The 21,003-nt window shown below is 35.7% G+C and overlaps 1 protein-coding gene across 4 annotated transcripts in view; it reads right to left on the minus strand.

The window, feature by feature from the left end:
* The window catches only part of LOC146480087 (protein FAM13A-like), a 31,160-nt gene that overhangs the window by 3,461 nt on the left and 6,696 nt on the right, over nt 1-21,003 (minus strand). For 3 of the 4 annotated variants that reach the window (XM_085110166.1, XM_085110164.1, XM_085110168.1), the window contains 20 exons: nt 20,593-20,712; nt 20,155-20,232; nt 19,145-19,212; nt 17,979-18,042; nt 16,455-16,574; nt 16,055-16,112; nt 15,701-15,791; nt 14,088-14,134; nt 13,690-13,738; nt 13,082-13,224; nt 10,992-11,063; nt 7,194-7,241; nt 6,705-6,811; nt 5,606-5,701; nt 4,764-4,951; nt 4,087-4,170; nt 2,158-2,349; nt 1,881-2,021; nt 1,052-1,356; nt 198-710 (listed from right to left, as the gene is read on the minus strand). In XM_085110166.1, the coding sequence (XP_084966292.1) occupies nt 198-710; nt 1,052-1,356; nt 1,881-2,021; nt 2,158-2,349; nt 4,087-4,170; nt 4,764-4,951; nt 5,606-5,701; nt 6,705-6,811; nt 7,194-7,241; nt 10,992-11,063; nt 13,082-13,224; nt 13,690-13,738; nt 14,088-14,134; nt 15,701-15,791; nt 16,055-16,112; nt 16,455-16,574; nt 17,979-18,042; nt 19,145-19,212; nt 20,155-20,232; nt 20,593-20,712 (2,584 nt within the window). The remainder of the gene's footprint in view (nt 1-197; nt 711-1,051; nt 1,357-1,880; nt 2,022-2,157; nt 2,350-4,086; nt 4,171-4,763; nt 4,952-5,605; nt 5,702-6,704; nt 6,812-7,193; nt 7,242-10,991; nt 11,064-13,081; nt 13,225-13,689; nt 13,739-14,087; nt 14,135-15,700; nt 15,792-16,054; nt 16,113-16,454; nt 16,575-17,978; nt 18,043-19,144; nt 19,213-20,154; nt 20,233-20,592; nt 20,713-21,003) is intronic. The other variant, XM_085110167.1, reaches the window with a different exon arrangement.

Raw genomic sequence — 21,003 nt, forward strand, 5'->3', positions numbered from 1 at the left:
CTTTAGGCGCTACTCACTATATATTACGCTGAATAAGGTGGTCTATCGTTTGAGTCAGTCAATGCCGAACTCTTTCTTGTAGTTCTATTTACTGTGCTACACTGAGTCATTCTAATTGTGGAGTCTAGGGATAAAATCTTAACACTAAAATGAACGTTTTTAGCAGTACTCTTAACTTGCCATATATGTTCACTAACCTGTCATATAAAGGTCTCATAAGATCCTTATCCTTTTTAGTGTTGGGCCGACCAAACAAGCTCTCATGCTGTAGCAGAGCCTTCTGCACCGCCAGCTTCTCATCCTGAAGCTGTTCCCGCCCCATCATATCCACCTCCTCTGGCCGACCATCCTCCCCTCTCTTATCCTCCAGCCGATACAGTAAGCTGTTGAGCGACTCCTCAATACTGGCTGGGGTGGTGGTCAACAGAGGTTCACTGCTACTGCTCTTCATACCTTGGCTACTCATGGGAGGTACAGTCTCATTTAGACGACTTGCCTCGTCTTTGGCCCGTTCTTTAAGTTCTTTGAGCTGCTTCCTTGCTCGGCCAAGTTCAGCTACATATTTTTTAATGGGTGCTTTGTCGCTTTGTGACGGCCTTCGCAGGTGTTCTTCCTCAAAAGCGTCCTCAAAATCTCGGATTTTCTTTTTCAGTTGGCTGATTGTTTTAGTGAGTTGTTTGATCGTTGGTTCACCTTTGGGCGAAGCATCCCTGAAAAACAACCACCACAATTATTGAAGAAAACATTTAAAGAAAAAAAGTGATATGTTACTGCAAGTTATGTGCGAACGTTAATATTAAATCTGAAGAAGGAAAACGGACTAAATGCTTTCTATTTCCTAAAAAAAAAAAAACCCACCAAAAGAGTAAACGTTTCAATAGTTGTAGAAACTGTGGCCTTCACCACTCACAGCATGCGTTTGCCTAACTTTATTTGATAACAAATTTTATAATCTATTGCCGGAAAACTTGTATAAAAAACTTCCTCTCACTAAGACAAAAAGAAAAACATAACGACAACAGAAGATAACAGCTTTAATCTTTAAACAAACCTTCTATCAAACCACGAATGTTCAATCTGTTCATGAGGAGGTGATGGAGGGCACTCATGAGGTATAGCCCGGGTATCAATAGTAAGGGGCCGAGTCCGAGGGGACACTAATGCTTCCTCTGTGTTGAGCCCATCGTATCGTTCCCTAGGTGATATCTGTATACAGTCTGGAATTGAATCCTGTTGTAGTTTGTAAAGTTCCAGTGGAGGGACAATAGGTGAGCTGTGGTGCTTCTTCTTGTACTGTTTAGTAAGAATTTCTTTTTTGGGTTTGAAGCCCCCTGAATCAACCTCGTCCACTTCACCCTGTTGAAATAGAACCACGAAACTGAAAACCATCTGACAACAAACACCGGAAGGTACAACTTGCTGTGATCGTTTGCATATACACATACTATCACATCATTTTCTAATGAACAACCTCAAAGTGTCAATCCACTCATAGGCAATGGGAGGGAGTGTAGTGGTGGTGGGTGGACACAAATTGAAGCCCCAAGTCAATTGTCATTTGACAGAAAACAAGATTACCAGGGGCAAATAGACACATTTTCAGAAAGTTTCCATTTGTCCCTGACAGTTGAGTATCTATGGCGGACACGGTTACGTTATTTTGAATTGTTCTACACTACACACCTGGAATTGCCATTCTAAGAGATAATCAAAGTACCCGATCACTTCTCAAAACATTAATTTTACACACACCATAGAAGCTGAAATATTTTGGGCCTGTGAAAAGGTCCCCTCTTATACAGCGTATCTCTGAATGAGGTGTAATGGACCCCAAGAAGCAAATTTCTAAAATAAACCCTGTACTGTCACGTGACCGTTACCTCTTGTCTGGGGGTTGCAGTAGGAGGCTGAATTCTTGATGATCTTGCCGACCTGGGTGATTTGGGTGGTGTAGTCCGTACCACATCTTTATTCTTAACTTCATCAACTAATGGATGCACCAAAGGCTTGCTTTGCGTCTGCTGAAAATTCCACAAAAACAATAGACTGAACAATTCACTTTCAATTTGAGAACAAATAATTCTATGAAAGGTCTTCTTTCACCAAATTAATCTGGGCATTTTCTCAGAAAGACACGTTTAACTGCACACAAATTACCTTGTCAGATCCCTCTTCCTCGGTGAAAGTTTCGCTTGTGTCATGCCTTTTCTTTAAGCTTGGCCTGCGTCTGTTCTTGGGTGGAGGTGCTCGGCCTTGAGTTAAGGATCCAAGTATTGCAGAATTTCTTTTTACCAACGGCAATACATCACCATTATTTGTATTTAGTACTTCCTCATACCCTCCATCATCCTGGATTACAAAATATAAAAAAATTGTAAACTTGTGACATATTTACAGCTGTATTTCACTCGTGTGTCCTTGCACACCAATTTCATTATGGCTGGGTATTCGGTTGATCATTGCTTGTAACAAAGACACATGTACAACTGGTGTGTGACCATTCCTAAGAAACTCAATCATTCTTTTTTTAATAGGGCCCAGTTGTTCAACACCCTAGCAATGCTAATCTACAATTTACAACAATGTGATCTCGCTTGTCGAAAACATTCTCCTTTTAACAATTTAAGCTCAAGGTAAAAAAAAGTCTAAGTCAAAACTGCAGAACAGAAGTCTTTCAAAAAACCTTTATCGATTTGTAATTCAACTGGAATCAAAGTCCACACTAACCCTGAGTTAGCTTAATCATCCTTTGAACAACTGGAACCAGAAATGTTATGCGTAATATCACAAGCACCATGGAAGTGTGTGCAATATTGGATACAATGTTGTAACATCTCTGTACAACACACTTGCATGGTCCTTTAATTAACTTATCATTTTAGATGCCAATAGCTTTGTGCGGCTGAACACAGTTTAGTAGTACCTATGTCTCATCTACCATTACTTTCATACCATACAGTTCTGTAGACTCAAAATTGGCAAAGTGTTAGTTAGAACTAAAGGCGTTATTCTCTGGCACCGGTTCCCTGCACTTATATCTTTATAAATCAATACTACCCTCTTTATTATATACAGCACTGATGGTATTAAACAAATGCCTAATCATTGGTAGACAAGTCATGGTCAATTCCTTGATAACCTGTTAACCCTATCTAGTTTTGCCTGTGCCAACGTTGTGAATCTGTGACGTTTTCAGAAATTTGGTATAGTAGGTTACTAAAAGTTCATTGAATTTGATGTTATCAACACAACCAATTTTGGACAGCAGGTTTTTCAGAAAATAAAAGATTCCTGTTTTTAATGCACAAAAATTATTTCTTACAGTAAATTTCATGTTTTATTTCATTTAGGCATGTGTGTATTTTTTTTATTTTGATTACTTTTGGGCCAAGAAGAAAAAAAAACCCTTTCTAGATGAGGTTAAAAATACCTCTAATTTAAAACAAGACGTTCAAAGCCACCTCAAAGTTTCGAAAATTTAAGTTTTCTGAAATCTTTATCTACCCAAATTTCAAGAAATTCTAAAGACTGGTTCTTGAGAAAATGGTGCAGCTCTGTGAAAGGCACAAGCACTCAGTCTGAATTTTATGGTCCACTGTGCATGAGCTGGTTTCAAAATGTATTGTCACAGCAAAGGTGGAAAATGTGCAGTAAGGTTGGGTTTCTTGGGACCAGAATTTCCCTTTAACATAGATCGCATAGGAACTTTCACCGACTAAGCAATTTTAGGTGGGGAGGGGGGGATTTGTTCTTCTTTTACAAAAATAAAACATCTGCCATATTTTCTTCTCAGTTCTTCAGCACACACTGACATATGTCACAGGCTTTCAACACAGAGTGTGCACAAAAATCTGTGTTCAGCCACCTTAATTTAACACAAAGATTATGCCCCATCACAAAAAATGTTTGCAATACATTCCAGAAAAGACCTAATATACCTAAAAAAAAAAAACTCTACAACTTTTTTCTGCTGAAATCGAAGTTTAACTTTAACAGAGAGGAACAAAAGGCTCTGTCTCTTGGGCAGACTTAAAGACACCATCTATTCCAAGCTGTACTTGTTGTATTATGATCTAACAAACTCACCATTGATATGTCCTCTTGACTGCGTGAAATAAAACCCTTTTTCTGAGGATACGTTGAGCTGAGTATGTTGTTGCTGTTTTTATCCTTTGAAAAAAATAAAGAAATTTAACTTTTGAAGCTACATTTTTAAAGAAACACTTTCCCATCTCTTACACAACAGGCATGTCTTTTATTTATTAACAAGGGAATGGAGATAGCGAAAATTCCCCCACCCCTGCTTCTGTTATTAATATTTTTCATTTTGATGAATCACATCTTTGAAGTAAAGAAAACTAAGCAAAAACCCTAACCCTTCCACATGTTTCAAATATGCCAATGTCTGGCTGACAAAAACAGAACTGAACATATATTGTAATCACTGGTCAAGCAGCTCAGAATATTTACATATCTGAGTTATCATCAACTGAGCTTTGCTCCAGTAAATATCATTCTGTGAGAAATTTGCAATTTTGTTGAATTCTTACTGTCACCCCACCCACGATAAAAGGAGTTTACATGTAGTTTTGCCATTCATGGTAATGACAACCAAAAAGAAATAAACCACCACGAAAGGACTAAGAAGTACTCTCCGTTTGTCACAAGCTGGAAGAGGGGAAACTGATAAAATTATTCATCATTTACGATCATTTTTCTTTCATCCCCTACACTCACTTGTCTTAAGCAAGGGACACACTTACCAAGCCAATAACATAGCCTTCCCTTTCAAATACTTCATATCCCTCAGACTTGGGTCGTTTCTTAACAGGTTTTGTGACTTCCCCTTTCTCTCGTTGTCTAATTATAACCTGCTCTTCTGTTCCAAAAGGCTTGGTTTCTTCTCCAGTCATCTTTCCTTGTTCATTGTTTTCAGCCATATCATTGGTGCCTGTTCAGAGGAGTACAATACAATTTACAGAGACATCGACAGTCAACTTTGCTCTTTTAACCCACAAGGTTACCAAATGTGATGACTTAAATCTTAAATCTAAAATAAAAATTTCATACTACAAAACACTAAAAAGCAATCGATTTAAAAGTTCTTACAAGAACTAAAAAGCAATGTTATTGAGGCCATTTTTGACTTTTTGTGATATTATTGATGATGGTGTTGCGATAGTTGAAATACCATTCCAATACAAGTTTGATTTTAGTGATACCCTTTATATGCTATTAAGATAGTGTTACAATTTTTGTTTGACTCAGAAGGTGTAGTGTTGTACAGGGCAACTACATGGCACCTCTTTGAATCAGATTCATGAGGGCCTGGTATTTCTCAGCTGCAAAATTTTGTTTAACTTTAATTCCTCCTGTTTTTGCGCCAATGAGCAGAGAATAAGGCACATATTAATTTTTCAACCAAGCAACAAGGGCTACAGTAGATCACAGGGAAATTACTGAAACAAACTGCAAACTTTAACAGGAATTATTTTTGTGATCTGTGGGTTCTTCTTGCAGTTGGATCTCATTCTTAATGTTCACAGTTTCTCAGTAACACTAACACATTTAGTAAAGTAGGATATCACAGGCCCAATTCACACACCTGATGACTCTTTCTGACTTTTAGCACTTCTTCTCCTCCTTCTCCTCTGTTTACCAGTTTCCTCCTCACCATAATTGCGGCTTGGAAGTGGTGGACCTGTGGATAAAAAGAAGAACAGGTCTGCTTCCTTCATAACATCATGGAGAAGATCTAACTGAATGAACAAAGGAAGAAACAAACAAGGGAATAGTGTGATTAAGCATCCCATTTACAGCAAAAGTAACATCAGTTGCCACTCCAATGTGAGGATCAGTGTTTTCATGTGAACTTACAAAAAATGCTCTATTGAATTGGATACACACACAATTCATTTTGGATCATTCTTCTATATTAACCACTCTGTTCCTCTGTCTAATAAATTTTATGCTGTTTTTTTTATGGTTTTGTTTTGTTTTGTGCTTTTCAAAATAACTAGATAACTAAAATGTCAATTTACATGTACGCCCAAATGGCAAAAAATGTGACAAAACACAAAGTAAGCTTGTCATATTCTTTCCAAAGTGTCAGCCTACAAACTGTAAATCTTATCAAAACCACACTCATTTTAAGGATGGTGCCTATTAATACAGAAGTATTTTTGCGCTGTGTAGGTCTACGCAGGAAAAGCAGATTTTAGCAAGGGCTATTGGAATCCAAAAAGAAAATTGGGGGTAACCACGCACTTTTCAGAGATAATTAAGCAACTACAGTAACTCAAAAACCCAGTAAAATACAAAGCAATGTATGGCATTTTTTTCCATAATGAAGCTTTATTATCTCTAAAAAATGCATAGTTACCCCAAATTTTCTTTTTGGATACCAAGAGCACTTTCTAAGTTTTGCTTTCTCCGCATAGGTTTAAACCGCGCAAAAATATCCCTGTATTAGTAGGCACCACCCATAGGAAACCCGGGTATCTCGAGATGCGCAGAATGTATGCGCAGTAACAAAAGAAGGCCTTGCATTTTTACATTCCTGGAGTTTATATACTGGTGTAACACTAAAACAGCTGCTGAACCAACATTAATTTGCTATCTACCACAGAATGTAATATTAAATCTCTCACGACCCAGCCTCGGTCAAGGAAACAGAGTAAGTCTGAGATGTAGATTACATGTACCTTCATCCCCAGACTCTGGTGAATGTGGACTGTTTTCATCTGTAGAAGTCAGATCAGGTCCAAACAAGTGCTCTTTGATAGTGTCATTGATGACCTTTTGGACTATCCTGTATTGTAGAGAAAAGAAAATACATCAGATATTTATTTACTTTGTACTCAGAGCAATAAACTACGGTAATCGAGAACTTGTAACAAAAAGCACCATGGAAACATACTGATCAGTACATTGTAGCTATTTTTACTTTACAAAATTTAATGATCACAGTTAGGGATTTTAACCATAGGCTCTAACATTAGAGGTGGGGAAAGGCTATTATTCCACAACCAATAAGACACATGATCCAACCCCCCAAAAAGTAAGGTATTCCTGATTTGATGTGTGCATACACAGTAAAGATTCTTTTTACCACATGACCAACTTTCCATCAAGTTGAACTTTGATCTGTTTGGATAAGAAAGGTTAATAAAAAAAGTATTTCAGTTACTTACTCCTTGCCAGCAGGAGGCTTAGGAGATTCTTGGGTGGGGCCTGAATCACTGTAACAACAAGAACAACAGTTATGGTTAATTCAATTTACAGTCAAACTCCAAGGGATGCCAGGAAAAAAGCCTTAAATGACTTCTGATAAATTGCTAGATTCTACTCCCAAACTGCATTGTATTCACACACCGCTTCAGTTTATTGTACCATTGCGTCTCAATCTTGCATTATTGCACTATTACATTAAATTAACACTCTTTTATTCAAAACAAAGATGTCTACCTGTGCAAAGTCGCATATAAAATGTCCAAGTTTGTGTCTGCATAAGTTTGTATAATTTGATAGGCCATTTCTGAATTCCTTTTGCCTGTTTCAGAATAAGCCAGTGCAAAAAGCTTCCATATGAATGCAAGGTTCACTTTTTCAAGTAAATCAAACTCATTTTCATTTGAATGGCTTGTTAAGGACTCATTTTGAAGATGAGGCAAAAGGCAATTTGGAAATGGCCATTGTTAAATTTTATTGTTTACATAACACTGAACTTCAATATATCACTGCAATAAAAACAATATTAATAAACTTGAAAACAATCTCACTCTGACAAATATTGAACTATTTCAAAATGCAATAAAAACCAACAGATCATCATCGCAGTCATAGCACTCTGAAGAAGCTAGTTAGTATTTTCAATAATGAAAATACTGCAAAAAACAGTAGATAAGCCACAATTTTTACCCATAAATTGGGGTTGCAGTTTATCTATGAGAACATCAAGAAATTAAAGTGTTCTGTATTTTCCTTGAAACACCCTTTTGAGACAGATATGAAGTCTCTTTTAGCTACACAATGATATTTAGCTAGTCACTGGCTTCTGCAAGTTTGGTGGTTCATAATTACATGGAGTTGTTTTAGTTAGTTATCTGTTAATTTCATCACTGGCAGATCTTCTACGGATTTTTCTGCAACAGCTGAAAGTCACCAAACAAGGAAACACCGATGCATCACACAGCTTTTTGCAAGTATCTCTTAATGCCTGAGTGTAATTTTAAGAGATATTGATACCCAGGAGAAAGAAAATACAATGTTTTCTTTGAGTACTTGCATAGCAAATGACTAAATGACCCATACTTGTCTCCACCTCTCTCTTCCAATTGCCTGGTTACTAAGCTTAGTGCAAATGTCAAATTATGTACGTGTAGCAAAAGATTGCAAAAACATAAGCGAGCAGAACTAAGTTGAATGAACAAATGAGCATCTTCTGCAGAGAATACTGTCTTGTTCCTGAGTACATAAGACATGTCTGAGCCCAAATTGCATGTACGACTTTCTTTAGACTTTCAGTTGGACAGATCAACAAGCTTCTGTACATATGGACTTTTGCTCAATATTTAACTTTACATTCATTCAGACTACTGTGATAACACGTTTTTTAAAAACAAACAACTTCGTGGCATCCTCATGAGGCCACTAAGGTCATTAGGTTGTCACTCTAACAACGATCCCTCTCTGTTAAATCTGATTCATGACCGAATTAAAAGGAAAGCCCAAGTCGTATTATTTTACCATTCAAAGACCAATTTTCCAATTGGACACTGTTGACAGCTTAGACCATAGCAGTCAAATCGGCAAAGATCTGAGGCAGGTTTTCGCAAGTTATAAAATTGAAACCAACATCAGGAGTCACAAGAAGAAATGCTGAACATCAACCAGCAATGCATTGTTTATTGAATTCAATTTCAATAGTTTTTTTTGGAGGGGGGGGGGGGGGGGGGCGGTGCTAGGGTAATGCAATGAACAACACAGAAAATCTACAATTGGTATGCTCCTCGAGGTTATAAAACAGTTGGTGAAACATTCTCCATTCTGAAGAAACATAGCAGCAAATTTGACTGCTTGCTTTATGAAAACTTAAAGTGACACATACCCAAATCTGACCTTTTCTGCAGGAAACTATTAATTTACACTAATGGTATATAATTTATACAACCATTCTCAGTTACCCATTCTCAGTTACTTGTATGTATGAGATTTTGCATGGCTCTTAATATGTGAACTTGACAGTGGCATCATGCGGACTTTGAAACATTTGTTTTTTATTGTCACTTACTGGTACTTTTATTTAAAGGTCTTTTGTGCCTTGTCATTTTGTCATTTTTAACTCGTGAATGCCTTCATGAGCAATGAACGAGTTGTAGCGATGTGGGGTTTCTGTCACTTGATCGGTGGGTTGTAAACTTTATATCAATTTAACAGGAATTTAACCAAAAACATAAATTATTCATGAGTCAACCTATAGTGCATGTATTCACCATCAGCCACCATTATGGGACAAAAAACAAGGACGTAAAATCAACTCAACAAATAACTTAATCTTAAAAGAAAAAAGCTAGTAGGTGCGTTGTCTGCTAACTCCTTCCATTGACTGAAACTAAGGGGCAACTTTCCTTTCCGGATGGATATTTTCCACAAGTTCGACTTTGATTAACCTCCCTCACACACGCTCTGTTGGTTCGTCTTGTTGGGGAGGAAAGATTGCATGAGGAGCCAAAAGAGTGTCTACGAGAGAGGCTACACTTCGATAGGCAGAACTGCTCGTTTCAGCAAACATCAAACACAAACAAGAAAACCTTTAAAGGAGCTTACCCCTTAAAATCTGAGGAAAAGACTTGTCTGAAAGAATGTGAAATTCCACAGAGCGATAAATCTCCCTTCAGTATCAAATGTAATCGATAAGATTAGGATACAGACACTGAATTTACATACAGCCGAACACAACACTTCATTCATTTCTATCTCTGTCCACAGAGGTCTTTGATTAAACTCTGAATAGTCAGTCATCTTCACTGTAGTCACTGGTCACTGTAGCTGGCTGCTGCCACAACTACCGATCACCTTTGACAATAGTTTAAAATAGCTTACATTTGAATTAAACAAGTTCATCTTGTTCGTGAAAACAGACCCTGTAATATCTCCTACTGAGGCCTACTGGGCCACAATAACCCAATTTCTAGAATAAACTCTCCTTAATTCTGCTTTTAAATTTAAAGCAAATGAATCATTAACAACCAACACGGGCTGCCAAAACTTATCAAACTAAGCTCCTAATAAAAGCCTAGTTTACTTGTACATTAAGGCTACACATGTTTAGGAAGACAATTTTTGAATAAAATATATTGGTGGCACTTAGTCAAGAAAATATGGAAAATATGGTACTTTTAAAGGTAAAACCTTTCATTAGTTAGCCCTTTAAAAAATGTCAAAAGCAAGCTATTAATAGCTGTATGAAATAAATATTGTTGTACGGCACAAGTGCATCAACCTAAAATTATTCAACACTTGCTTGAATTTAATCACGTATATTTTGAAACAAAGATTCCCACAGATACATCGAGGCTTATTTGTAAAAAGAAATTCTTAAATTTGTGGTAAAACAGTAACCACAGTTGTAAGCCAAAATATTTCGTCAGCAGGTTTGGTCTATTCTTATTAAGAGGTTTCACTACTGGCATGGTAAAGTTCTAGTCTCAGTAGGCATACACTGTACTTACAGTTTAATCTTAAAACTACATCAACTGCATGCAAATAAAAACAAATACATATGAAAAAGTAAAGAAAAACCAAACAAAACTATGACTAAGTGGAAACAGGAGATGGTTTAATTTTGACCAAACAGTGATCAGTTTATATTCTAGCCTGCTCACAAAACAAAGCCTACGGATTAAACATTTCACACGTACTAGAATAACTCGACCAACACTAAAGACAAATAAATTCAAAGATAAATTTCCATCCACCACCACACTTACCTGTGCTGAGTATTCCATGACGGCGACACAGACCTCACGTACATGTCCAAGTCTTCCGTGGTAGCGGAGACACTAATGGGAGGATGCAAAAATACAAAACAAGTTTGTAGACAAATGATAGCCAGAGGGATCACATAAGCCATAAATGTCCATGAAAAGACCCGACACTAGCTGCTACAGATACACCTGCTAAGGGGGCTTTGAATTTTAATCCTAGATATGTTATTTTAATTATTCATTGAAAGGAAATACTGGTCACGTATAATTATATATTCAACAAAATAATACAGAATTCCTTCTGAAACCCAGTGCACAAAAGCCTTTTTGGCCTGTAAAATCACTTGATACCGAATAGCTGCAGATAATATCATATTAATAATCAGCCTTGAAACAGTGCTGTCTGTTGTACATATTTCACACATCTTTTGTAATGAATTTAAAACAATCCAGCTAAAAAAAATTGGAACTTCTAAGTCCTATCATAAGTAAAGATTCTACAGACATTGTGGCTGCAATAAAACAACCACAAATCAAATGATATTAAAAATACACCTTGGCTTACAACCGGGGCGCTAAGGATCTAGATTAACGACTCAAAACATGAATTAAAATCTCGCCAAAAAATTTATAATGTCTTGATCTCTCACACGGGCAACTGAAAACATGCCTTCCATAAAAGACACTTACATGTAAACCAAAGGATTAATTACTGCTAATTTGAAGCAGCACAAAGATTTGAAAGATTTCACAATAACAGCATGTATTTTTTATGAAGTTTTCAATAAAATAATTTTTCAGAAGAACATTTCACATGTATGGCACACCATTAAATGCAGTCAGAATTAAAATTTGCATGATGGGTCACAAGACATGAGTCACAAGTTTCCATAATAATTAGCAACTGTACAAATATATATATATAACACGGTAAAACATGAAGGAAGTTTATAATACAAAATCACTGATCAATGAATAACTTATTTTTCGCAAAAACATACCTTGAAGAATCATACATAACTGCAACAAGGTTTCAAAACTCAAAACATGTTTTTCACATTAGAGTGACCATTAAAAATGCCTCTCTCAGGTTTTGTGTTTTGATGAACAAGTATGTCAAATTTTGTGTCATAATTATGCTCTATCAGCACAGACAAAGGCGCGATGGAAAATCCTTGCACTGGGATGTACAATGTACTCCGCGATTCCATGAATAAAAAGGTTTAAATGTGTGGCACAAATAAAGTACCATTTAAGCAGTTTATTGAACCTTCAACCTTACTTGGTATTTGCATCAGAAATTTTATTCAAATCACTGAAGCATGTCTAAAATTTTGACACCTGCCAGAAAATAATCATCTAGTTATTATTGCAGGCCTAACGATTGAAAATTAATATTTACTGATGCAGCTCTAAGCATAATCAAGACAACTGTGAAAAAGCAAAACTATTCAAACAAATGACTCTAGGAAAAAAGTAGTGCATCATATCATATAAGAAATTCACTTATCAATATCATAACTATTATTTTTGTTGTGAAAGGAGTTCAATATCCAAATATGCAAAACATTGCTCTTGTGAGCCACTCAGTCACAGTTCACTTACAAAGTGCAAAAACTGCAAAAAGGTCACAACAAACATTTCCAACCTTTTGATCACAATTTACACTATGATAATCATTCTTATGACATTATACTCATGGAGCCTTGAGAAAAAAATATTTAGTAGAGGCAATGTCTTAGCATATTAGCATATTTTATTATTTTGGCGTATTTTAGTTTTTTTAACAACGCTTTATATTTTTATCACTTGTCAGGTTTAAATCTTATGACATTTGAACATGCTATGCACAACCAGCATAAACAAGTTGTACTTCTGACTACATGAACAGTAAATTTATATATTTGTTGGCTTTTTGTCAGCATGCCACCTGTACATGTAAATGTAATGTCTAAATCAGCCTTAAAATAAACACAAGTATTGGTTGTGTTTTGAACTTCTGAGAATGCACATTACGCAAGGATGCAGTAGTCAAGGTTGATTTAGGTAGGCCCTTAAAAACTCATCCAAAACATGCTTAGTTGTTAACTCACTTTGTGGGAGAAAGTAAAAGAGACTTCTTTGGCTTCTTGACAGTAGCGTAAGTAGGGCCATCCTCCTGTATGTTTGTTTTGTCTCCAGTTAAATGGAAGGAGTCTTCATCACTAGCTGAACTTTCATGTTTTTCACTGACCACCTGTGATAATCAATCAAACCAAAAAAAAACAAACAAAACAAACAGTTTTTCATGATCAAGATATTACAGATGTTTTTTTTTGCATTTGAGCTGTAATACACTTGAACTTGCAGACCTTCTGAAAGACCTGCAAATTACATCTCGATAAATTTTCTGATATAATAAGCAGAATTTTTTCAAGGATTTTTAAAAAATACTTCACAAATTTTTTGCAACATGTATTCAAGCATGCAAAGACATAAGTGGCTTTGTAAACATTTGAACTATTAAAAAGACACCTCATGCTAAATACTTAACTTACATTTTGGTTTTCTATTTCTTATAAATAAATAATTATTCCTTTTCATTCCACAACAATAAATTATGCATTGTATATGTAATCGATTACTGAATCACCAAGAGTTTCTAAGTTTATTATTAACTGGCATACCACAAAATAGAATAATGTTTTGGATAGCTTCTCACCTTTTCAAGGTATTTATTTCTTGCTAATAGAGTTGGAGAGTCATTTGTCCTAAAAAAGTAACAAAGACTAAAGTTAATCACAATTCACAAGGCATGAACTAACAAAATACATAAATGTGTATTAAGTTGTGTCATGTATTGTTCAGAATAAAACAAGACAGCGTTGGTTTTTATAAATCATCGCATTCCCTAGACTTTATAGCTGAATTCTCCCAAATAGCTCAAACTATAAACCATACAGCAGTATAGACCTACAATATAAAAAATAGTAAAAACATTGGCATTAACCAAAACTATTTTCCCCACTGCAAGGAAAGCCAGTAACCTATTTATACACTGTAATTTATTGTTGTTCTTGTTACATGTAGGCCTTGCATCAAGAAACATGAATTACTCACTTGGCTTCCTGAACTCTAAATATTTCTGTGGTGGCATAAGGAGACACCTGAAAATAATGGGTTTTTTAAAATGAATTATTTAAGTACATGGCTTATTGCCCTCGCTACCAGTTTAAAATTTTACAAGTACCACTAATATACACTACATGCTCTTGAAATGATTGTGAAGCAAAATTTAATCTGCTGGAAGAACAAGGCACTATTGCAATGAAGGTAGATACCATACAAGATCTAACAAGTCCAGAGTTTGAAAATAAGCTTGGGCTAACCTCCTCTCCCATCTCTCTCTCGTGAACTGATAATTGAATTAAAATATCCACTGCAGTGTATGCATTGAAATGTTAGAAAACTCAAAAGAAATACTCCAATGAAACAACACATGAAACATAATACAGCTGAACCTTGATTATCCGAACTCGTTGGCACTTGAGTAAATAGTCCGGATAATCGAGAGTCCGGATAATCGAAAATATGAATATTAATGAGACAGTAATGTAAACAAAGGAAATAAAGAAAACAGCATTTAATTGTGAATAGACCAGAATTGCATATATGCACAGCCTGTATGTTATGGTGTATTTACAAATGAAAAAGTTGCTGTTTCAAGTGTTAGTGTATTCAAAGCACTCTGAAATGTTCAAGCATGCATGCTTGTTTGTTTCAAGGAACGACAACGGAATGAACTTATCAAGCATGACATTTCCTTAGCAACATAACAATTGAGCCAATCAGAATTTAGCTAAATGCACCAGAATTCGTTGTTTATCTTGTGCTGCTAACACTTTTTAAAGCGAAACAGATTAAAACCTTGTTTAAACACACATTTGGAAGGATTAGTGAACCTTTTCGTCACTTCAATTTTTCAAGATCACATCTTATTAAAGGGACAGTATCACGCTATTTTTAGCAACACATCGAAAATCGGAAAGACACTATTCGGTTGATAGCAGCCAAGATATAATGACAAAATTCCATTAAAAGACCACCAGAATGCAAAGAAACTATCCAAGGATATTTTCGCCGGCAGATGACCAAGATAGAGAGGGGTTCAACTTTGAAAACGTCTGGCGGACGTCTTCAAATTTCGCTGTTGTAACGCACTAAAAATCGCCGGTTGTACTATATTTTGGTTCAACCTTTCGTCTTAGAATCACTGTTAATATTTCTTTAAATTAGCGATTGAAAAATTAATTAACACAGTGTTAAAAGTTAAAATTTAGTGAATTTTGGCCAAAAATCATGATATCTCCCATCGATCTCCCATGATACTGCCCCTTTAATTCATGAAAAAAATGGGACCAGAGAAGCAAGTCTGGATAATCGCAAAGTCCGGATAATCAAGGTTCGACTGTATTGCCATCAATGTAAAGGGTTTCCGTCAGTTTGTATTCATGAAAACAGAGTCAGAAAACAATATGGGGAAGAGTACTACTGTACTACTATGTAAAGATGACATTGTATTTATTATTTACTAGTGTTACATATGTAGCAGAATTTTGGAATTTTACAAAATTTGTTCAAAACACATAATTAGGAATACCTACTCCCATTTTTCTGATAAACCAACTGCCCCTTCTCTATAGTTATGAAACCAACACACATGAATAGCATACCTCAAACAAGATATCAAATTTTTGTATGAACTTGCAAACAATAGCATTAGTGCATCCCTGTTCTCGCAGCCCTTCAATTCCATCTTTACACCTACAACAAAGCAATTCAACAGTTTTCAAAATGACTATATTATTGTGTACTAAACAGTGTTTAATGTGACTAAAGGATAAGCACTATGAGATCAAAGACCATGAAAATCTCATAATTGTTTTTTAAGGTAAATCCATGGAATGTTGAAGGCTTTTTCAAAGGATTTCCATTGTCAAGTAGAAGTGGACAGCCAATAAACGTCAAACTGAAGATGCTCCTGGTAAAATTGCTAGGCAATTGGAACCCAGAAAGTTGCATCATACCTGAAGAAATTTGGTCCGAAGACTATAGCCAAAGCCATGGAGCTCATTTTGTTGTTTTCTAAAGAGAAACAAGAAAAAATACCAATAATGCAAAACAATTAATTTCATGAAATTAAATAAGGAAATATTAAATTCATAATAATAATATTGCATTGTGTGGAAATTTAAAAAGAGAGTTATTACAGTTAAGCACTCTTCCCAGACTGAACTGGAACTTAAAAATAATCTTTTATGTAGCAGGAAGAAGGTCAGAGAGATCAGAAAGAAAACCCCTGGAGCAATGATAAGACCCCCCAACAAACTCAACCCCAGTGAACATGTAATAATACAGTAATAACAAGTGTGGAATATTCACTGCTGACGACATACTGTAGAGTTAAATCTAACAACAAAGCTTTACCTTCTTTCATTGCCACCCTCACAAGAAATCCACATAAGTACTTGAGTAACTGATAATTTGACATTGGGAGTTTTTCAAGCAAGGACCTTATCTCTGCGAGACCACCATCTTCTTTATGGGCTGCAAGAAGATGGACAGTAGTCCAAGAAAGTTAGCCTAAAAGGTGCACACAGGAGTCTTTATTCTCCACAAAGTAATGTTGCCATAGACACAGGGTGAAGAGGCTTATCATAATATACAGCAAGAAGGTCCTGTGTCCATTTGAACATGGTAATCTAACATTTGGATTGGTTACTGCATTGTATGTTTACCAAGACACTAAGTCTTGATATGTTAGCACAACAGTCTCAATAAGATGCAATAAATTATTCTGTATATCATGGTTTTTAAATCAAATTAAGACACACAGCGTCATTCTGAGCTAGCTGGAAGAAACCTTTACTACAGGTTTTACTTGAATGACCAAAATGACTGGGACATTTTAAGCAAAAATGTATTAATTTAAGAGAGGATGACACAAAAAGTATGTGAAGCACCCAGAAATTGAGTTATCCTTTACATATATAAATTTTCTTCCATGCACACTCCCTCCCAATAATGTATCAGGCCATTTATCCTCTTTTGACAGTTAAGTTGAAAGGGGCATTAAATTTAAAGCTTCAGGCATTAATCAAGTGAAGGCAGTATTTACAGTGTCAGGTGGAGTTTACTTCTTATTGTTTAAAGAGGTACTAGTGATCAAAACACAATAAGCCCACTTTAAAAACAGGGATGATCAACCTATCAAAACATTTGATGAATGAAAAAATTTATTGCTAACAGTTTTTTCATTCCTAACTTTATGATTCTTAAATCTCATACTATGTTCTCATACTATTTATTGCCCTGGGCCTGGTTGTTCGAAAGCCGATTAACGCTAATCCACGATTAAAAGTTAACCGAGGCTTTCAGCACGCTCACTAAGAAGATTCTTAAAAGCTAATTGTAAGCTAATGATAAAGAAATGTCGACGTCAAAACTGAGGGACAAAATTCTTTTGGCGAAACTTTATTCATTGGTAATTAAACTCGAATCAATGTTCACGTTAACCCAAGATTAGCTTAATCGGGCTTTGAACAAGTGGGAGACGTGGCTTTTATAAGAACATCCATTCTGTAAGGAAAGAGTGCTGGACATTCTCTGTGACTACATCTTGTTGGTCACAGTAAGGTCCGCCTTGTGAAACAGGATGGTTACACTGTATAATATCATGCATTTAAACAACAATTGTGGAAGCTAAAAGCAACCAGACATCTCTACTTCCACCTTTAGAGCGCATAACATTCTGTTTTCAAATTTTTTGACAAGTGCTCCAGTGTTGATCAAAGAGCAGTTACAAGTCTGTTGTACCAAGTCTCAAATGATATCAGCTCGTCTTTTTAGAGTTCGTTACATTTTATTTTAAATGGCTCACTACATATATACCAGTCTTACCATGTACGGTACATGTATGATTATAAATCACATTTAATCATATACTCATACCTTGATAAATTTTTATGAAGTCTGCTGTCAGGTTCTGTGGGATCAGGGCTTCAGGTAGTTCTCTCTAAAAACAAAATCGTAAATAATTATTCTGTGGTAGCTACTTGACGGGTTTTACTGATAACAAACTCACACAGTTCAATAATCATCTTAATTACATGTAGACAATGGCCCAAAAGACAAGTTGGTGTAGTCTACTTCAATCATGTAGGCCTGAATGCTCATTAGCTATTAGCACGACAATTCCCCTTACAAGACTTAGTGTCCCCACATCTGTTATAACAGCAGTGAGGAGACCTTACTCTTTACTCTACTCTTTTGAAACTGTCTACATGTGTACAAGTCATCCACCTTGGATGTTTTTACCCGAGACAAATATCCACAAGTTTGTTGATTACAAGTCTACAAAAGTTACTGAGTGTGTAATTTACATGCTCGTTATGCACAAGTAAAACACAAAAGTGTGTGTAAATAATTACACAAGTTCTACACACACCCCAGAGATTTGTGTAAAATAGCATGAAGCACTCGCTGTTGAACTGGCAGTTACTCAATGTGATCATGATAGAGTGTATGCGGCCATGCCTTGAACAAAAATAATATCTCATTCCAATACTGTAAGTGATTTCAAAGGAATTGCAACATCTACCAGTTTGCATTTCAATGTTTTCATGAAAAGTTTCCACTTTAGATGACTTTGAAGAAGGGTGTTGTTGAGAGTGATATTGTTTGCACATCTGCCATCCAGATGTCCCACGTTGGCATGGCTCATTACATAAAATTGTTTTGGTTTGTTTACGTTTCGTTTTCATTTCTTGCACCATTTGAATAGCCAGAAATTTGTTGCAAGCGCGACAAGTTGCAAGAAAATGTTGCGTGTATTACTTGGCCTCTGGTAATGATTGTGGATCTGACAGTATTCTCTGTAGTTCATAGATATTAATTCATTCATAGAAATGTTATAATTTTGCAATTTCTTACAGTATTGTACATACATATGATTTGTAGACTTAATATTTGATTTGTATAATTTAATTATTTATGTTGTGTCTCTAATTAGCATACATGCTAACCTATTTTTGACACTTTGATAAAGTTGATTATTATTTTTAACGGTAACCTCCTCAAATATATGCTTTTGCTCATTACTAATTCATTCATCTTACCAAGAAGAGCTTAAGTAGACCTGCTACAGCCATTACATCCCCAACTTGTTCCAAGTCAGCTTCACCATCTTAAAAGAAAGACAAAAGTCAATACATTGCTCCAGTTTCCTGGCCCCAGTTGTTCAAAAAGCTGATAACTTAATCCAGTGCATTAAAACCACTATCCAGTGGATAAAATGTACTAGACACAGGTTGAAGTACTTTTTATCTGCTGGATGGCGATTCATCCACTAGGTAATGTTATCCGCTCTTGAACAACAGGGGCCAGGTGGCTATTTTCATTACCAACCACAAAAACAGTAAGTCATCCTCTTTTTATTTTAAAAAAATTTGCAACAGTAAAGCAGAGAAAGAGGATGGCAAAATGTCTTTTTAAAACCAGTGAGACAGCTAATTCCTAATGCATTTTGAAGAAACCTGTTGTTTAAATTGCTTTCCTGTGTCATCTTTCCTCTACTGCCTCACTTCAAAGACTTGCTCTTTTTACATGCCTAACTCAATTCATGCTCAAAACAACATTCTTACAAGTAGAACAACATATCTGTTATATAAGATTAGAATCACAACACAGTAGAGAAAATGGAGAATGGATGGTCAAAACATCAAAATTTGAACTTCACTGTGTCAATAAAAATTAAAGTACATGTACACAAACATGTAAGAATGAGCCCAGGCATGCATTGAGAATTGTGTGGTAGACTTTGGTTGTATGCAAAAGGTAAGTATTTGTAAAACAGCAATAAAGAACCCCTTTTTGTTGTTTTCAAGAAACAAATTCATGAATAAACTTGTTAAATAATAGGTTTTGTTAGAAAACAACTAAGTAGCAGTAAATACTTGTGAAGAGTTAGACGGGTATAAATGTTATTGTGCCAAAACTGATTCACTTACATTTACAAGCAAAAATCAAACAGCCTCCTTTAGTTTTTCTGAGCCCTAAAAGTATTGTGAACTTTTTCAATTGCTTATGTACTGTTGGCTTTAATCTAACAAATGAGTTTTTACAGCACCTTTATCAAATGTTGCCTTCAGGGATTCAACCACTTTGTGGTTACCACTTATACGAAATATTCCTTCATGGCTCAAACCTAAAATAATTCAAAAGAACAATACAGGAAAAATTACTTATGCACCATTTTCAAAAACTGTTAAAAAAATGTACCATTTTCAACTCTACAGTGCACCTTCATTTGAAAAAAATACATGTATATATTACATAGGTGCAAAATTATTTTAAAAACTGCATTAAGCTGTACGTACAAGTTGTAGGCCAAGATTAAGGAAGTGCTTGTTACTTCCAAAAGGTAAGTATAGTAACAAAGAAAGTGATCACAACAAAATTAAATCACTTATTAAAATAATTGTCCGATAGAAAGCACAAAGTTAGGGTGTGCTATTTTATAAAAACTTAACTTATTTTTTTTAAGTATAATGTATGAAACACTAACCATGTTTTTCAAGGTACTCTACAATGGTTGTGATAACTGGTGGTACATCACACCCCTCAGACTTTCTCAGTAAATCATCAAGTGGAACTCCAAATGTCTTGTTGGCTAACACCATGACACCTATAAAAACATAACAACATGCCAACTTAAAGGCAACAAGCAAGGATGGGTTTTTGTGGCTACTGTGTTACCATGTTGTGCGTAAGTCTGTAAATAGGAAGCTTTCGGAATTGCAGAATTTACCCACAGTTGGGTTGAGTTCACCACAACAGGTTGACGAGATCTCACTCAGCTTGATTCGTAGATCCTTGTATTTCAATTCAAAATGGTGGCAGTTTGTGGTTCTTGGAACGAAAACACAGGTTTTCAATACTGTCAACCAAAAGAACAACTTCTAAGGAACACTCGCCT

The sequence above is a fragment of the Pavona decussata genome, unplaced genomic scaffold, assembly GCF_977016875.1.
Source record: "Pavona decussata unplaced genomic scaffold, jaPavDecu1.1 SCAFFOLD_56, whole genome shotgun sequence".
NCBI classification, from domain to species: domain Eukaryota; kingdom Metazoa; phylum Cnidaria; class Anthozoa; order Scleractinia; family Agariciidae; genus Pavona; species Pavona decussata.